General features: G+C 49.8%; 1 protein-coding gene across 8 annotated transcripts; it reads left to right on the top strand.

The window, feature by feature from the left end:
* The first annotated feature begins 649 nt into the window (after window positions 1-649).
* LOC137158453 (zinc finger protein OZF-like) lies at window positions 650-16909 on the top strand. 8 transcript variants are annotated; one of them, XR_010921429.1, is made up of 9 exons: window positions 650-769; window positions 3380-3466; window positions 3969-4190; window positions 4820-4842; window positions 6400-6512; window positions 7062-7094; window positions 11113-11226; window positions 11614-14851; window positions 14947-16909. XR_010921429.1 is itself a non-coding variant. In XM_067556205.1 (8 exons), the coding sequence occupies exons 1-8, from the start codon at window positions 707-709 to the stop codon at window positions 12534-12536; spliced, it is 1575 nt and encodes a 524-aa protein (XP_067412306.1). In that variant the 5' UTR covers window positions 650-706; the 3' UTR covers window positions 12537-16909. The 8 variants fall into 8 exon arrangements, 7 of the variants coding, with proteins under 7 accessions (XP_067412306.1, XP_067412305.1, XP_067412309.1 ...); XM_067556205.1 differs by having other exon boundaries at window positions 11617-16909; XM_067556204.1 differs by having other exon boundaries at window positions 11614-16909.
* Window positions 16910-17124: the final 215 nt, after the last annotated feature.

Genomic DNA, 17124 nt, shown 5'->3' with positions numbered 1-17124 from the left:
GTTGTTCTTCCTTATAGTGACAGACTCAAGGTGCTCAGTCTATCTGAACAAAGAGAAGGTTAAGGAGTGAATTCTCCATCACTGACCATTTTACAATCAAGACTGGAAGTTCTTCTAACAGATCTCCTCTAGGAATTATTGTTGGGAACTTCTCCAGCCTGTGTTCTGCAGGAGGTCAGACTAGATCACAACCATCCCTCTGGCCTTGGAATACAGGAATCTTTTGTAGGAAAGAAAGAATCTTCTTCTCATTTCTCATCTGCTTCCCCCGTTTTACCCCGGCACAGACGCTGGCTGGAGCGGAGAGCAGCAGCAGTTTCGCTAGATTTGCAGCACTGATCCTTTCGCAGGCATTGATTTCCACAGGCAGAGGGGCAGCAGCAGCAAAAACATCTTCTCCCAGCCGCTCCAGCCCCTTCTCCCCTCCCTGCTTACCAGGCCAGGCTGCAGCCTCAGGGCCTGTCCCCGAGGGAAGTGGCCATCCCAGCGCAGGGTCTAGGACCCGGTGTCCCGACCCCCCGCACCGCACCGCGCCTCCCGAGGAGCCAGAGCAGGAGCCCCCGGGTGTCACGAACCCCCTGCAGGGGCCCCACGAGCAGCCGGGCCAATCCGGGCCGGAGCCGCCCCGCCCGGAGCCCGGCGGGGAGGAGCAGGAGGCAGGAGCCCTTTGTGTCGCGGACTGGCAGCCGGAGGCCTGGAGCCGCCCATGGCCGGGGCCGGGAGCGCAGCGCCGAGGCTGCTCCGGCCCCGCTGGCAGCGAGGCAGCGAGGTGGGCCGGGCCGGGCCGGGCCGGGGCTGGAGCCAGCGCGGGGGGCACTCTCCTGCCGGGCCCGTCCGCTCGGTTGGCTCCGACCGGGGTCCCCGAGCTCCCCGCGGCCGCAGAGGCGCTGCCGGGCCGGGCGAGCGGTGCAGAGGAGCAGCCCCTGCCGCAGCCTGGGTGCGACGGAGCCGGGGCGCGGCTGGGCCGGGAGCTGCAGGAGCCAGAGCCCGAGCCCGGCTCGGCTGCGGAGCTTGGAGCCCGCTGAGCCCCCGGAGCGGAGCCAGGGGGTGGCTGGATCTGGGGGTCAGAGCTGGGCTTGGCGAGAGAGAGCGAGCGAGATCTTGGCTAAGGCGTGTCAGGAGCCGTTAGGAAAGGGACAGAAAATGTCCCAGGGCCTCCATGTAAACCCATGGCGCACCCGGCCCTCGAGCGCTGCCTGCAGCTGCGCTCAGCCCGTGGCAAAGGAGAGAAGGTGCGGAGAAGGGCAATGGTCCTGGTGCGGGATGGGCCAGTTTCCATGTGAGGAGAGACGGCAGGGAGTGGCCAGTCATTCCGCTCAGAAAAGAGCTGGCTGGGGGATGTGATCGAGGTCTGTGCAGTCGTGAGGGGCGCAGTGAATAGGGAAGTGTTGTTTACCTCTGCCCACAGCACAAGAACCAGGGGTCAGGCTGCCAGTTAAGGGGCAGCAGGTTTAAAACAAACACAAGGAAGTTCTTCTTCACGCAGCGCACAGTCAACCCGGACAACTCCTTGCCAGGGGTTGTTGTGAAGGCCAAAGTATAACTGGGTTCAGAAAAGAACTAGGCGAGTTCACGGAGGACAGCGTCATCAATGGCCATTCGCCGAGACAGTGAGGGGCGCGACCCCATGCTCCAGGTGTCCCTATATCTCTGCCCAGAGCTGGGACTGGATGCGATAATTGCCCTATTGTGTTCATTCCCTGTGAAGCATCTGACACCGGCCAGTGCAGAGACAGGACACTGGGCTAGATGGGCCGCTGGTCTGACCCAGTGTGGCCGTTCTCGTGTGGGCAGAGTGGCTGGAGCTGAGGACTAAGAAGAAGCATTTCTGCTATAAGCTGTGACCGCATCAGTTGGAAGTGACAGAGGAGGAGAAGGACCTGGGCGTATTGGTTGATCACAGGATGACTATGAGCTGCAATGTGATGTGGCTGTGAAAAAAGCTAATGCGGTCTTAGGATGCATCAGACGAGGTATTTCCAGTAGAGATAGGGAGGTGTTAGTACCATTATACAAAGCATTGCTGAGACCTCATCTGGAATACTGTGTGCAGTTCTGGTCCCCCATGTTTAAGAAAGATGAATTCAAACTGGAACAGGAGCAGAGAAGGGCGACTAGGATGATCCACAGAATGGAAAACCTGCCTTATGAGAGGAGACAAAGAGCTTGGCTCGTTTAGCCTAACCAAAAGAAGGCTGAGGGGAGATATGATTGCTGTCTATAAATACCCCAGAGGGATAAACACCAGGGAGAGAGAGGAGTTATTTAAGTTCAGTGCCAATGTGGACACAAGAACTAATGGATATAAACTGGCCATCAGAAAGTTTAGACGTGAAATTAGACACAGGTTTCTAACCATCAGAGGAGTGAAGTTCTGGAACAGGTTTCCCAGGGGAGCAGTGGGGGCAAAAAACCTAGCTGGCTTCAAAACTGAGCTTGTAAATTTATGGAGGGGATGGTATGATGGGACAGCCTAGTTCGGCAATTGGCTGATCTTTGACTACTGGTGGTAGATATGCCAATGGCCTGTGATGGGATGTTACATGGGGTGGGTTCTGAGTTACTACAGAGAATTCTTTCTCAGTGTCTGGCTGGTGAGTCTTGCCCACATGCTCAGGGTTTAACTGATCGCCATATTTGGGGTTGGGAAGGAATTTCCCCCCAGGACAGATTGGCAAAGGCTCTGGGGGTTTTTCACCTTCCTCTGTAGCAGGAGGCATGGCTCACTTCCTGGTGGATTCTCTGTACCTTAAAGTCTTTAAACTATGATTTCAGGACTTCAATAACTCAGTTATAGGTAGAGGTTTATTACAGGAGTGGGTGGGTGAGGTTCTGTGGCCTGCATTGTGCAGGATGTCAGACTGGATGATCATACTGGTCCCTTCGCACCTAGAGTCTGAGTCTGTAGTGGGGCTGCTTGGAGCTGGGTTTTGGGGTGTAGGGGCTCAGAGTTTGACTTTGAGATGTGTTGGTGTGAGGGATCTGTAGGGGTGGGGGAGGTTGAAAGCCAGGGTGTTGGGGTGTGTGCGCTTTGGGGGGTCCATGTTCAGATCCGGCACGTTGGGTATCTTGGGTTGGAGCTGCGGAAGTTGGGGGACATCTGAAGTTGGCTGTTTGGGATGTGAGTGGTGCTGGAGAATGTTTGGGACTGAGGCGTGGGCTGCGCCCTGTCACTTCACCAGGGCCTCATGTGTCTTCCCTGGAAAACCCGGTCCCTCTGCCACTGCCCCGTGAGATCTTCCTCGCGGAGGTTGAACTGTATCTGGAAAGAAAGTCTAAGTGCGTCCCAGGGCCTGTGCAGGGCAGGATGAGCCTGAAATCTGGGAGCGGTGAGACTCTTTGTAGCGGTTTGTAAACCTCCCTCCCCTTCTTCTTCCAGGAGGCACCAGGAGAGCATCTGGCCTGTCTGCGAAAAGAGAGAGAAGCAGCCAAAGCCAAGGAGGAGCAGCAAAGTGAGGAGCTGCTGGTGGGTGCCCAGAGCCCCCTGCCCTCAGGTTTGCCTGGGATCCGAGTGCCCTGAGTGAACCTACAAACGCAGGCCCACCCTGCCAGCCTGAGCCAGGAAACATCCCCCTGCAGCCCAGGGAGAGCGCGGGATCAGACATGTGAGCAGCAGGATGCGTTTAGGGTTCAGGAGGCTGCTGTGCAGGAGAGAGTCAGTCTGTGGCCTGGAGGGCCCCTGCCCAAGGGCTGTTCAGATATTACAGCGACTGGGGGGAGGAGGAGAGGAAATGTGGGTGGCTAGACAAAGAATTTGGCTGAGTGCAATTTGATGAGATTTTGGGAGAAAAGCCCCTCCTGTTAGCAATTTACAGCTGAGCCCTGCCCGTCTTCCTCCATCTTCCCGGCCTAACTGCACTCCCATCACCCACTGCACGAGGCCCTGTGCTCTGGTAAATAACTCCTCCAGCTGCTGGGGTACATCTCCGATTGTCCCGTTACCGATCCGCCTCTCCCTGTGATTGCAGAAACAGACGGAAGTCGAGAGGCAGAAGATGGTTGCAGCGTGGAAGGAGCTGCGAGGATTTCTGGAGCAGCAGGAGCAGCTCCTGCTGTCCTGGCTGGAAGAGCTGTCCAGAGCCATTGTGAAGAGAAGAGATGAGGGCGTCTCCAGACTGCGCAGGGAGATTTCCCTGCTCAGCGAGAAGGGAGGAGAGAGGGGACAGCAGCCGAGGAGCCGATCCCTGCAGGTCAGACTGTGTTAGTGCAGTGACAATACACAGTGTTTCTAGAGGAACTTCTCAGCCCTCAACCCCAAAGCGGGGCCTCGGGCATCATCCCTATTTTACAGAAGGGAAAGCGAGGCACCGGAAGGGGCACAGTCCTGCCACAGTCACAGCCTGAGTCTGTGGCAGAGCCAGGGATGGGACCTGGGAGTCCTGCATGCTGTAACCCCAAGACCTTCTCTCCTGCCCTGTAAATGTCTATCTGCCTTTGTGCTTTGAGGGTGTAATTCCCGGCTCACCCTCTCCGCTGCCAAGCAGCAGTCGCATGCCAGGCCCAAGGTCCCATGTCACCCCCGGTTAATGGGTCCAGTGGTGTGAGGGGACTTGGAGCGTTTCAGTAGTAGGGGGAATTTCTCTCTCAATGCAGCAAATATTCCCTTCCTGTGAAGCGCCTGGGGAGAGACTAGCAAGGTTCCCTGAGGCTGCTGAGAGGGTAAATGTCCCGACTGCAGGGGGTGAGACAGGGCAGCCGCTCTCTGAGTCTGAAATTCCCCAAATAGCCGAGGCTCCAGTGATAACTCCCCTGCAGAGCAGGAGACCTCCCCAGCCTGGGGGACACCCACTGACGGCCTCTTCTTTCTCTCCCTCTGCAGGCGGCTGGAAGCACTGTGAACAGGTACGTCCTGGGCTGCCTTTCCCTCCTTCCGCGCGGTTCCCTTGGAACGCACACTGACTATGGCGCTCGCCCTGCTGTGACATGCTGGCTGAATGCCTGTGATCATGTCTCCCCCTAGTGGCTGCCTCAGGAAGGAGAGGAGCCTGTTACTAGCTAAGAGCCAAGGAGGTCACACACATCTGACAGCTAAGGAGGGCTGGCAAGTATAGGGCCTGTGGGCCGGACCCGAGCTGGCTGCAGTATTTATGTGGCCGCAGCACGTGTTCACAGCATGCAGAATCTCAGCTTTGTCTTTTTAAAATCTATTTCTAGCCCTCCTGGTTGCAAAGAAACTCTCCCAAATGCAAACATAGGCAGAGCTGCCTTCCTGAGGGCTTGTGTACACTTGAAATGCTACAGCTGCAGCTGTGCTGCTGCAGCGTTTCACTGTAGATGCTCCTTATGGCAAAGGGAGGGGTTCTCCCATTGGCACAGGTAATCCACTTCCCCAACAGGCGGTAGCTAGGTTGCTGGAAGACTTCCTCCTACGACCTAGCACTGTCTACAAGGGGACTCAAAGTGGCCTATCTACGCTGATCAGGGGTGTGGATTTTTCACACCCCTGAATGACGTAGTTAAGACCACCTACTTTGCTAGTGTAGACCAGGCCTGCGTCTGTTGAAACAGCCTGAAACCCTGGCTCGGAGAGGTGTGAACTCCCCTGTCCCCTGTGAATCTTACTGGTGTGTCAGCTGAAATGATGATATTTTAGTGTCAACATTGAATGTTCTATTGCTGATCTCTTTAGCAGGTGGAAGGGGGAGGCAATGGGAGTGAAGCCCTTGAGGGGCAGGAATAGGGTTTTGCTGTAGGGAGGGATGAACAGAGGAGAGACACAAAGACAAGGGGGGTGGGGGGAGAGAGAGAGAGAGAGAGGGAAAAAAAAAAAAAAGGAGCGTGGGGAAGGCAGGACAACCAAGGGTAGAAATAGCAGGAGCCCCAGCTGGTCAAGTGAAAAAAAATGGTGACAATGAAGTACTTTATAAATTAGAGCAATGAAAAGTTTTCTATATAAAGGGCAGATTCCCCACCACCTTGATCTTTGTGGGTGGGTGTCTCCAATTTATGCCCTGGCCTGAGGACAATGACAGAAACTGGAATATGGCCCTTTCCACCAAGTGAATTTGACACCCCTGGAGTCACTGCATTAGCTGAAGTGCTCAGGGCTTTTGACATTAAATGGTCCAGGTTCATTCCCTGGCAAAGACCTGTGCACTCTGTCTGTGGCCTCAGGGAGCACATGGGGCACATGCCAACTCTTTGATCTGTGTCTCCTCCTTTCCATATAATGCCAGTACCCCTTGTTACTGGAATAACCCCGGGTGGAGCGTGGCTCAGATAAAGCTCCAAAACCTGTCTCCATCGCTTGCTCCATTGTCTCCCCACAGCCCATGGAGCACACCGGGCTGAGGGCAGGTGATCATCTCAGACTGCAAAGCTCAGATGTGGGTTTCCTGGAGTTTGTGGGCTGCTGGGATTGGGAGACCCAGGTCTAACCATTCCTGCTTTCCTCTGCAGGGAGGCCGGGTCTTTTCAGAAGCCAGAGCCGGGGTTTGTGGAGCTGGAGAAGAGCCTCCGCGACTTCTCTCTGAAAAGTGCCGTCCTGCAGGAGGTGCTGCTGGGATTCAAAGGTGAATAGGAGTTGGGCAGCAGCGTCCCTTCTTGTTCGAGGGGCGCTCGACCTGGGGATGAGTCAGGGGCTCTAGTGATGTCGCTGACCTTGGACTCAGTCTCACAGCCCCATGGGAGTCGCCCTGTGGGGCTGGGTCTGCCTGCAGCAGGTGAGGGTATGTCTTTACTGCCGGGGCTGCACAGATCGATGCAGCGGGATCCATTGAGTGGGCTGTGGAGACCCGCTCAATCGACTCTGGAAGTGCTCTCAGGTCGATCCCATAAATCCCCCCCCCCCCCCCCCCCCAAAAAGAGTACGGCTGCGTCGACCGGAGGGCATCTCCTGTCAACGCAGCACAGTGGTGACACTGCGGTACAGCAACATAAAGTCAACAGGAGGTAGCTCACGTATCTCCCATTGACCGCCGACGGCAGTGTAGACCAGGCATGAGTTATCAGGTCTGTGTCACCATCTCATAGCTAGCAGCAGTTCTGTTAGTAACCACTAGGAACGTCCCCACGAATGCCGGGGCCTGAATTCTCACCTCTCCCGTCCTCTCCTTCCCCAGAGACTCTGCGACTGGAGCTGGAGAGCAACACAGGTACGTTTCCGTCTCTGCTGGGGAGGTTTCAGTCCAGTAACCACATTAGCGGCAGGGGATCACTGCCTCCAGCCTGAGATGAACCTGAAAACTGTGGAACAGTGTGACGCAGAGTGAGCCCCGGGACCCCCAGTTCACTCCTGCGGTGATGTTGGGTGGGTTCAAAGTGAATCCTGGGCTGACGGGTGCGTTTCCCTTTGAGGAAAGAACAAGAACCTGGCTGGTGTGAAATGGTGAGACAAAGACAAAACATCCATACGCTGGGCAGTCTGGCAGCTTTAATGAGCCACTGAAAATGGCCATGGGGAGGCAGTAGAGTCTCAGGAGTGAGGGGTGGAACCCTGTTGTCCCCTGTATAGACTGGGCTGAATGAGAAATGGGGCTGCTCTACTGTTTGCAGACCAGCTAGGAATGGGAAGAGAGCCCTGTATTGTATATAGGCTCATTTTGAAAGAGGAGGGAGCTTCTCTAGTGGACATCAGCGTTTCTCACACTTTTCACGTTGGCAACCCTTTATTTGAGGTAAAGGATTTTTGTACCTTTCTGACATTTACTATAAAAGTAAGAACAAAGCTATGGAACAGTGATAAGCCTTTATAGTATCTCTGCCCTCCGACGCTGGCAGTGTGCTCCGCAATTGTCACCTGTACTCAGCTGCTTTCCTGGTGTTGGGAATAGCTGTACCGAGTGGTGTAGGAGCTTGGCTGCACTTTGACTGTGCTGTGAGGTGATCTGGGGAGCTGTGGCCCTCGGGGGGTGTCTGTGACCCCTCTCCCTGACCTGTGTGATATGAGGAAAGAGGTACAGGTGGACCTGGAGAGATTCAGTGTGCCTGATTTCAGCACTGCGCTGTGTCACTAGCAGGACAGGGACAGTCTCGCCATGGGGTGTCAGCAGTGGGGGGAGATGTGTGTGGCATGGGTTTAATGAAGGGTCAGTGAAAGTATCGTGTTAAATGGCATTGTATGCAGCAGGGCTGTGAAGAGGTTGAAGGAGTTGTGTAACTGAGTAGCTGGGAGTCTGTGGGGCAGGCGAAATGTTCGGAGCTCCAGGTCAGTACAGGGCCAAAGCAGAGTGTGTGATGGATGCACTGGGCCGTCACGCTAAGAGGGCAGAGTTAAGGCTGCGTGGGCATGCACCATAACACTTTCTTTCCTGGTTTTCACAGGTTTGACTTTGGGATGTTCTGGAAGGGTTCGGGCACTGGTAGGCTGGGGAGGGCAAGGTTTGGAGTAAAGAGCTCCTGAAAGCTGGAAGAGGGTTGCCATCGAGCAGGTGCTTTGGAGACTCAGGGTGCCAAGGAGGGCTGGGCAATGGGAGGCATTCAGGACAGGACCTCTGAGGAACTGGCAGGCTGGTAGTGGTGTGAGTAAAGGGAGGGTTGGTGCCGGGGTGGGTGCTGGTGCTGCTGGCAATGGTGGAGCTTGGAGGGTGGTAGCAGATGGGAGGGAAGGGAATTTGTGTGGGGCAGGAGCTCCTGGGAAGTGGGAGTGAGGAAGACTCGGACGAGTGGGAGAGTGGTTGAGGAGCAGATAGTCTGGAGGAACTGGAAGAGAAGAGGGCTGTGGTGGGCAGGGAGAACACAAGGTGCAGGTGCTGCAGGGGTCCCAGGAGGTGGGGAGGGGAGTGTGGAGGAATAGAACTAATGGCCACCAGGGAGGCAGGGCAGGTTTGGGGATCCGGAGCTGTGGGGTCCCAACCCATTGACACAGAATCCTTGCCCAGGCCTCGCTGCTCCGGAGCCTGCACTCCATTTTCTTCAGTCCACTTGCACTTTCTTTTACGTTTTTTTTTTCAAATCTTATTATAACTCTTGTCCTCCCTCCACGGCTCACTCCTCCCATCGCGCACATGCCCCTCTTCCCTCCCCACTGAGACCATCTTCTACTTAGAAAATAAACACCAGGATCTTAGTCAGGGGTTAAGGCAGTATGCCGCGTTTATTATGAATAGAAAACAAATATTTTGAAAAGCAATTGCCTAAAACTCTCTCTCTCTCTCTCTCTCTCTCTCTCTCACACAGAGAGAGAGAGAGAGAGAGAGAGAGAGAGAGAGAATGAGTTCTGCAGGAGGGATATAATTGCCAGTCTCTGTGTGGCCCGAGCTGAATCACTGGCCAGGTGATTCAGACACGAGGGTGGAGCCAGGCTCCGTCGGTTGCGACACGATGCTCCTTGGGGTTTGCAGAACGAGCCCAAAGTCCAGGTTTCTTCTCCCCACCATTTTTATACTTACCCATCCCCCTTCGGGTCTATGGATTTTGTTATGGCAGACAGTCTCCTTGTTTGATGTAATCGTCAATGACATTTTATATAGCAAGTGTGACAGCAGCTTTCCCATTCTTCTTTCATTCCTGTTTCACACTTTGTCTTGTTCCTGTCCTTGGGTGTTAACTCCCCCGTTTTCCGGGGTCATCGTGATCTTCGCCCATCTGGGTTGTAAAATTTCTTTAAACAAAAGCATCTTCTCTCCCTCCTGCCCTTGGAGGCTGAGAACCATTACCACAGCAATTACTTCCTCGCCGTCTTATCTCAGCAGACTCAAACTGCATTCACTCCTCATTCATACTTACCAAAAATCATTACATTCTTATCCCATTACACTGATGCATTATCTTATACTGACTTACTAACATAATAAAACCCTTATACCTACACCAATTCTATTAATACCAATTTTACTAAAAGAAATCAAAGAAATCTTATTTGCTCTCTCATTGCCCCATGATTTACACATCAACCACATTTCTGATACGCATTGGGGACTTTCCTTCACTTGTAACTTATCACAATTAGATTTCAGGATGTTCCCAAACATTCATATGTAGATGTTCACAAACAGGGCCCCAATGTGTCATAAATGTTAAATCACAAAATATTTAGGCAGGATGTTCCCACTCATATGTTCAAGCAGTCAATTATCATAGTGAAGCCTGGGGTGGCATGAACAAACAAACAATGTGTCCGGAAAATCCCGATCTACAATGCCTGATTTTGTTCTTTCTCAGTGTGAGGATTAACCCTTAAGCTTCAAATACATATCCATGGTCTGGGCCTGCTCTGGTTCAGGCCTACAACACGGTGCTCACAGTGCAGGGGCCTACAACCATGGACACCGTTCCTGAGTTAGGGCAACCCTTCCCTGGCAGAAACATGCATTGGCTTGGTGATGTCACAGGACGGGAGAGAGACTCCTGGGGACTCGTTTCCGCTCCCTATCTGCAGCAAGCACAATTTCTCTTCCCTGCAGGCTCCTTGGATCTTGAGCTGGTCCCTCTTTGGGTCATGTGGCCTGAGTCTTATTTCTCCAATTCTCCTTTTCTCGAGGAATTAGAGCCTGTTTCTCATGAATTATAGTGTCTGATTCCCCAGCCTTCTCCACCCCCTGGGAGAATTTAATCCTCCCTCCCACTGCACCTGACTCGCTAGATTCCGTAATTTCCCAAAATGCACTTTCCTGACATCTAATCCCCCAAGCTGCTGCATTTGGTGTCAACCTCACTCCCACTTATCCCTCACTGCGCTGAACCCAGCTAGCTCGTGGAGGAGGTCTAGGCTGGATATTAGGGAAAACTTTTTCCCCAAGAGGGTGGTGAAGTGCTGGAATGGGTTACCTAGGGAGGTGACAAAGCCCTGGCTGGGATGATTTAGTTGGGGTTAGTCCTGCTTTGAGCAGAGGGTTGGACTAGATGACCTGCTTGAGGTCTGTTCCAACCCTCTCTCATTGTCACTGGGCTCCTCTGTCAGGGAGAAGCACTTCTCTGTCTGTAATCTCCACTTTCTGGGACATACAATTGCATTCTCTGTGTTTTAGGATCCTCTTTGATGATGAGTGTCTAGCTGTGTCTGCTCCCAGCAGAGATGCAGATAGTTAAATTCTCCCATTAACAGTGTCCTGCAGTTTGGGCACCTGGATTTTACAATTTTAAAAGGAGCTAGGGTTAAAACCGTGAAACATTGTTTGTGACAAATGTCCCACCAATTCACCTGATCTCCCTTGGTTTCCTTCCCCTGAGCAGGGTTTACAGTTTCCAAACCTGATGATGTCTCACAGCTGGAACAAGGAGAAGAGCCGTGGGTCCTGGGTCTCCAGGGCTTAGAGGAAAGAGAGATCCTGGGAGATGCCTGCATGGGTAGGAATCAATTAAACTAACTCAAAACTGCTTTGTGTCTGAAGAAGACAGCTGGGATTCCCTACAGAGATCTTGTGAATTCTCTGAGTTCAGGGTTGTCCCCAGTATGTGATATGTCCTCATGAAGGAGGTCACAGCTTCCCACCTATCTTCACTGACACCTGGCAGTAGCTTCCTCCGCAGTCTCCTTTCTCCTGAGTGTTCGCATGGGATATGGAAGCAGAATTCTTTCATCTCTGGGGATGGGCAGAGTTTCAGCTCCTGATTTTTTTTCCATTTCTCCAGGAATTATTGTAATTCGTTTCCCCCTTTTCCCATTGCCTGTTTGAGTTTCCTTTCTGCTCAGCACCTGGAATAGCTCCTGTCTGGATTCTCTCTTTCTCCCAGCAGGTGACAGGACAGTGAGTAAGAACAAGGAGGAGAATCATCAGCAGAAAGATCCTGAGGAAGTGGAACAATCTGGGATGTTATCAGAAAGATTTGAAGGGAATGTTTACTGGAATTGTGGGCAGAGAAAAGATCATGACAGTCAGCACTGGCCAGAGAGGCAGCAGAGAAATCAGCCAGGGGATTGTCAGGGAAGCGGCAAGGAGCTCCAGGAAAGCCCAGCCCAGCAAAGAATCTCCACGGGAGAGAGAAAAAACACCTGCACTGAGTGTGGGAAAAATTTCAGTAGCCGCTCAAACCTTATTACACACTGGAGAATCCACACCGGAACGAGACCATATAAATGCTCCGAGTGTGGGAAAAGCTTCAATCAGCGTTCAAACCTTATTAAACATTGGCGAATCCACACAGGAAATAGACCCTTTAAATGCCATGATTGTGGGAAAAGCTTCACTGACAGCTCAAACCTTACTCAACATCAGAGAACCCACATGGGGGAGAGACCCTATAGATGCTCAGAGTGCGGGAAAAGCTTTACTCGAAGCTCAGACCTTATTAGACATGAGACAATCCATACGGGAGACAGACCCTTTAAATGCTCTAAGTGTGGGAAAAGCTTCAATGACCGCTCAAACCTTATTACGCATCAGAGAACCCACATGGGGGAGAGACCTTATAGATGCTCAGAGTGCGGGAAAAGCTTCAGTGTGAGCTCCAGCCTTATTACACATTGGAGAATCCACACAGGAGAGCGACCCTATGAATGCTACGAGTGTGGAAAAAGCTTCACTCGCAGCTCAGACCTTATTAGACATGAGACAATCCACACAGGAGACAGACCCTTTAAATGCTCCAAGTGCGGGAAAAGCTTCAATGACCGCTCAAACCTTATTAGACATCAGAGGATCCACAAAGGAGAGTAAACCCATAAATGCATTGACTAGGGCTGGCCAAAGATACTTTTTAATATTTTTGCTAATTCCAGTAACCTTTAAGGCTGTCTGTGCCATTTGTGTCACCATGATCTCTCAGCTGCCCCTCTGAGTTGCCTGCTTTTGCAGCTCACCCTTCTTTGGGGTGAATCCCATGGCTCCTTCTATCAACTCTTCTGCCCTGTTCGTGGTGGGAGTGTGTCCATCAGCCCAGGTAGGGCTACAGTGAGGTATAATCTGCCTGGGCCTTGTCTGCACTAAGATGTTGCATGGAGCTAGGTAGCTATCCTGATGGAAACCCACCAGTATTCTTGCAGTGCAGACATAGCCCAGAGTGGCCAGAGTTATCTAGCATATTCCCCCTTGACCTGAGCTAACCTCCATCACTTTTCCTACCCTAGACAAACTCTGGGCATCACATCTGTACTGTCCCCCACTGTCAGCAGAGTGATTGTCAGATTGGGTATGTCTGCACTCCATAAATCCTGCAGCAGCAAGTCTTAGGGTCTGGGTCTACAGATGTGGGCTTATGCTGCAGCCCTAAAAACAGCCAAGTAAACAGCTGAGACGGAGCTCAGGCTATGAAGCTTGGAAGGGCTTTTAGCACAGTAGCATGAGCCGGAGTCTATAGATCCAGTATCTGAGAATCACCGCCTTTTTTTTTGCAGTGTAGACACATCCATAGGGTTTATCCTCCCCTCACTCTACCACTCCACCTCCTAAAATGCCATGTGATGCAGTGTTCTCAGCTCTCTGCATGTAGATATTGCAGTGTCATCCTAAATCAGACTCATTAGGGCTGGAGATGAAAGTGTCACAGATCTGGAGCAGGAATTTGAATGAATCCCAAACGCAGAGTAATTGTTCTGTGCTTTAATCGGTTTCCCTGTATGGGCAAAGCTGCTTCTGGTCTTTTTCCTGCTAAGATGGGATTGTTTGCTGATGGGAAGTTTGGCTGTTTTTATTCCATTATGTTGATGCTAAAACTTCTGTAAATAATATGATTCAAAAATACTGAGATGGCACTGAGTGAAGCATGTTTGAATGGATCAAATTACAACACAATGGGAGAATCTGTTGTCCTGATTCTGAGTCATCAGCTGTATCCTGCTCTGGAATTTCAGTTTATATGAAACTGAAAGTGTCTTATATCCCTTGGTATTGTGGGGTTTTCTCTTTCCTGAAGGCCTTTTAGTCACATCACTGGATAGTAATTTTGTAAGACAGAATGTAGCTCAGATTTAGTGGGGACTCTGAGACAAATGACCATTTGCTAAAATAGTCACCTCTTACTTTATTTTTGATTTTTTCCTCCGCTCCTCCATGATGACATGGCCCATGGGGGAGGTTAAAGTGTAGGTCAGTCATCAGGAGAGAATGCGTCAACCTATTGGACATGCTACCATGGAAACAGTAGTGTTTCAAAATCTTCACTTAGAGATGGTAAATAACACTCCAAACTGTGCAACGAACTGAAGTAACTGGCTATAATCACACCAATATTCAACTGGTTAGGTCCATATCATTTCAGATGGTCTTGGAAGAGAATTCCAGAGTAAGTGACTTGGAACTAAGTAAAATAAACATGTATTTTTTTCCCAAAGTAGTTGAAGCCCAGGCCCTTCAGGAGGTTACTTTTGAAGATATTTCCTTCTTGTTCAGGTGTATGTTGCCTGTGTTTTGGGAAACACTGTCTCTATCTATGTAGATGTGGAGAAGATGGGAGTGGCATTTCTGCTGAACTCATCTTTTGTACATGTTGCAGACGTGTATGAAATGAAGTCAGTGCTGAGGGGGGGGTAGTTGCAGAATAGCAATTTTTTAATAGATAGGCCAGCTTTGGTGGCTTGCAGGGATTCTGATGCAGGCCTGTTTCTAGGCCTGAATTTAGACTCATGCCACCAGACTAAAGACACAAATTGGACATGTTTGGAGAAGCAATTCCTCCCTAATACTACTGAGATTGTGGGTGGTTTGGTAAAGTACTCTACTCCAAAGAAGAGTACATTTATCCTGACCGAGGCCAAGGATTTGGCAAGCACTCAGGTAGTAATAGCAGGTACCATTGGTTGGTTTTCACCCAAGAGAAGGACTCTATGGTGACCTATGGCCCAGGTAAAACTGCATTTAGAACCTTTCCCTAGTTTAGTGGCATTTGATTAAGGTCCCTGAGGACGCCATAGGAACAATTGTCCTTTACCATTTGTATCCAAATTTCAGGAGGCAAAAAAGAGAGAGAGAGAGATGGTGCCTTCCCTATGGATCCAAGTCTCTCCCTTGGTGGACAACTAGGACTTTCACACTGTGTAAGTGATGATAAGCAATGAGGAAATGGATGTGTCAGATTCTAAGTTCAGACAGACAGATACATAAATGTTGATTCTCTGCTTTTGTCTCTTAGTTTTGCTCTGGTATCTTATGCATTCACATCACTTCTCCTTTATGTCCAGCTACTTGGAAAGATTAGGAAGTGTGAAAATAGAGTAGAGGTGCTTGTTCTCATGATGCAGACCTTCCCACATAGCGTGAGGCCCCTTCCACCAACACTTATGGCAGAAGACCCAGATATAAACATATTCAAAGAAGTGGAAGACACCTCTGTTGATATAGAACGCAACTTTAAAAGATTACAAAATCTTATCATATATGTTAGTTTTCTTTTAATCTCTGAATATGTTATTGTTTCCAGTGGAAATGAAATTAAATATGAAGTTAATTATTGTTTAAAGAGTAAGACACTAATTTTGTGATAACCTGAATTATACCGGACCACTGCAATTTACATTGGTTTTCTTTTTGTTAGTATAGGAAATGGTGGCTAATCTTGTAATGTTTATTTGATGTAAGATGCACCCTTTGAACTACATTTTACTTCAAAGGTTGGGGTGAGGAAATATGTGAGAGAAATAGTGTATATGTGAATACAGATCCAGGATTTCTGTTTCAAATGGAATTTATTACAAGCTCTAAAGCAAATTTTCTGTTCAGTGGAAAATTACTTAAGGAGAAAAGTAGCATAATCTTTTACCCAGTTAGTCTGTAAGGGTCACTGAGTTCCCCACGTCTCTTGTTTGCAAAGTAAAGGTGTGATATGTGTCATGAGATGTTGTGATGGTTTCTTAAGTTGTCCAGAACTGTAAGTCACTCCTCTACCTTAGCAGAAAAGGGATCTGCTGGTGCTGAACCAAATGACAACTCCTTGTCACTCCAGTTTGTTAGCCAGCCCCATAGATTCCTCAGGATACCAGCAGTCCTAATTTTGCCTTGTAGGTCAGCCCTTGGTTTACTTCAATTCCCGAACTCTCCAGAAGCATCTCCCTGCAGCCTGCAGCACCTGGTCACTGGACACTTACAGAAGTTACCAAATCCACTGTCTGTAGAGAGACAGTGTACTCACCAGTTTGCTTGATTTAACCAGGAATTCACACTGTGTTCAATATAACAGCACTGACATAGGCTTATGATAAAACAAGATTATTAACCAAGGACAGAGATTTAAGTGATATTAAGCAAGAATAATAGAAACAAATAGTTACAAATCAAAAATATATCATGCTTCTAAGTGACTAAACCTTGACAAGGTAAAATCCTTAATTAAAATAAGTTTCTAACTAAAGAAACCTTTTAGCATCACCCACTGTTATGGATTAATTACATCCCTACACACTATTGTGATCATCTTTGTACAAGGTAAAAACCAACTTGCTGATCAGTAATATCATGGTAAAGTGCATATAGCAACATTGTATGGAAAGTTATGAACATATGCTAAAATCATGACTGAAGTGTGTTTCCCAGGCAAGTCTGGGGAATGGTTAAATCAGTTTCTCAAAGACAAAAAGGGCTAGTTGATGCCCCAGCCAGGTGTCAACAAAGCTAATGAGCCCATTACCTACCAAGTGACCAGTCTTTGGCAAGGAAGGGAGGCAGGGACACGCATCTATCTTAGCAAAGAAACAGCCTAGAGTCTCCTTCTTCTAGCAGGCTGCCTGTGTCTCAAGTGGAAATGCTTTGCAAAGAGGGACTTAAACAAAATTGTAAACAAGAGGTGCAAACACCCCTAGACACTCCTTTCTCTCTCCCTGCCCATCTCATTCTCTGCACCTGAGAAGACAACAGAAACAGCCATTGGATGCTGAGGGAGGAGTCCTGATTGACCTGAAGAGTTTGGTCAGTAATGCTGCTAGAAGCATATGGGAAGAAACTTTGCTTGAATCTAATGTATAGGTAGCTGGTTAAGCTAGGTACTAGAAAGCATTTTATCTTTAGTTTTCTTGTAACCACTTCTGACTTTTATGCCTCATTACTTGTACTCAATATCCATCTCTTTGTAGTTAATAAACTTGTTTAATTGGTTTATCTAATCCAGTGTGTTTAAAGTTAGTGTGTGGGTAACGCTATCTAAAGTAATGAGTGTGTTTATTCCCTTAAAGGAATAACAGACTTACTGTATATTTGGACTGTCCACGAGAGGGCTGGGCAGCACAAGACATACAGCTCTGGGGAAAAATCCAGGCCTGGTAATGTGTTGGGGGTCCCCCTGTAGTATAACCAAGGCTGGGAAAAGCCAGAGTGGAGT

Source organism: Emydura macquarii, unplaced genomic scaffold (assembly GCF_026122565.2).
Source record: "Emydura macquarii macquarii isolate MOO-44397 ecotype Brisbane River unplaced genomic scaffold, CSIRO-AGI_Emac_v2 contig_1692, whole genome shotgun sequence".
Lineage (NCBI taxonomy): Eukaryota > Metazoa > Chordata > Testudines > Chelidae > Emydura > Emydura macquarii.
Note: the sequence above shows the minus strand (reverse complement) of the source record. Positions and strands in the feature narration are given on the sequence as shown.

Excerpts from the sequence above, each read along its gene's own strand:
- LOC137158453 (XM_067556204.1), top strand. The coding sequence starts at position 707 with ATGGCCGGGGCCGGGAGCGCAGCGCCGAGGCTGCTCCGGCCCCGCTGG. Across the intron at positions 770-3,379 it reads GCTGGCAGCGAGGCAGCGAG|GAGGCACCAGGAGAGCATCT; the intron begins GTGGGCCGGGCC and ends TTCTTCTTCCAG. Across the intron at positions 3,467-3,968 it reads AGCAAAGTGAGGAGCTGCTG|AAACAGACGGAAGTCGAGAG; the intron begins GTGGGTGCCCAG and ends CTGTGATTGCAG.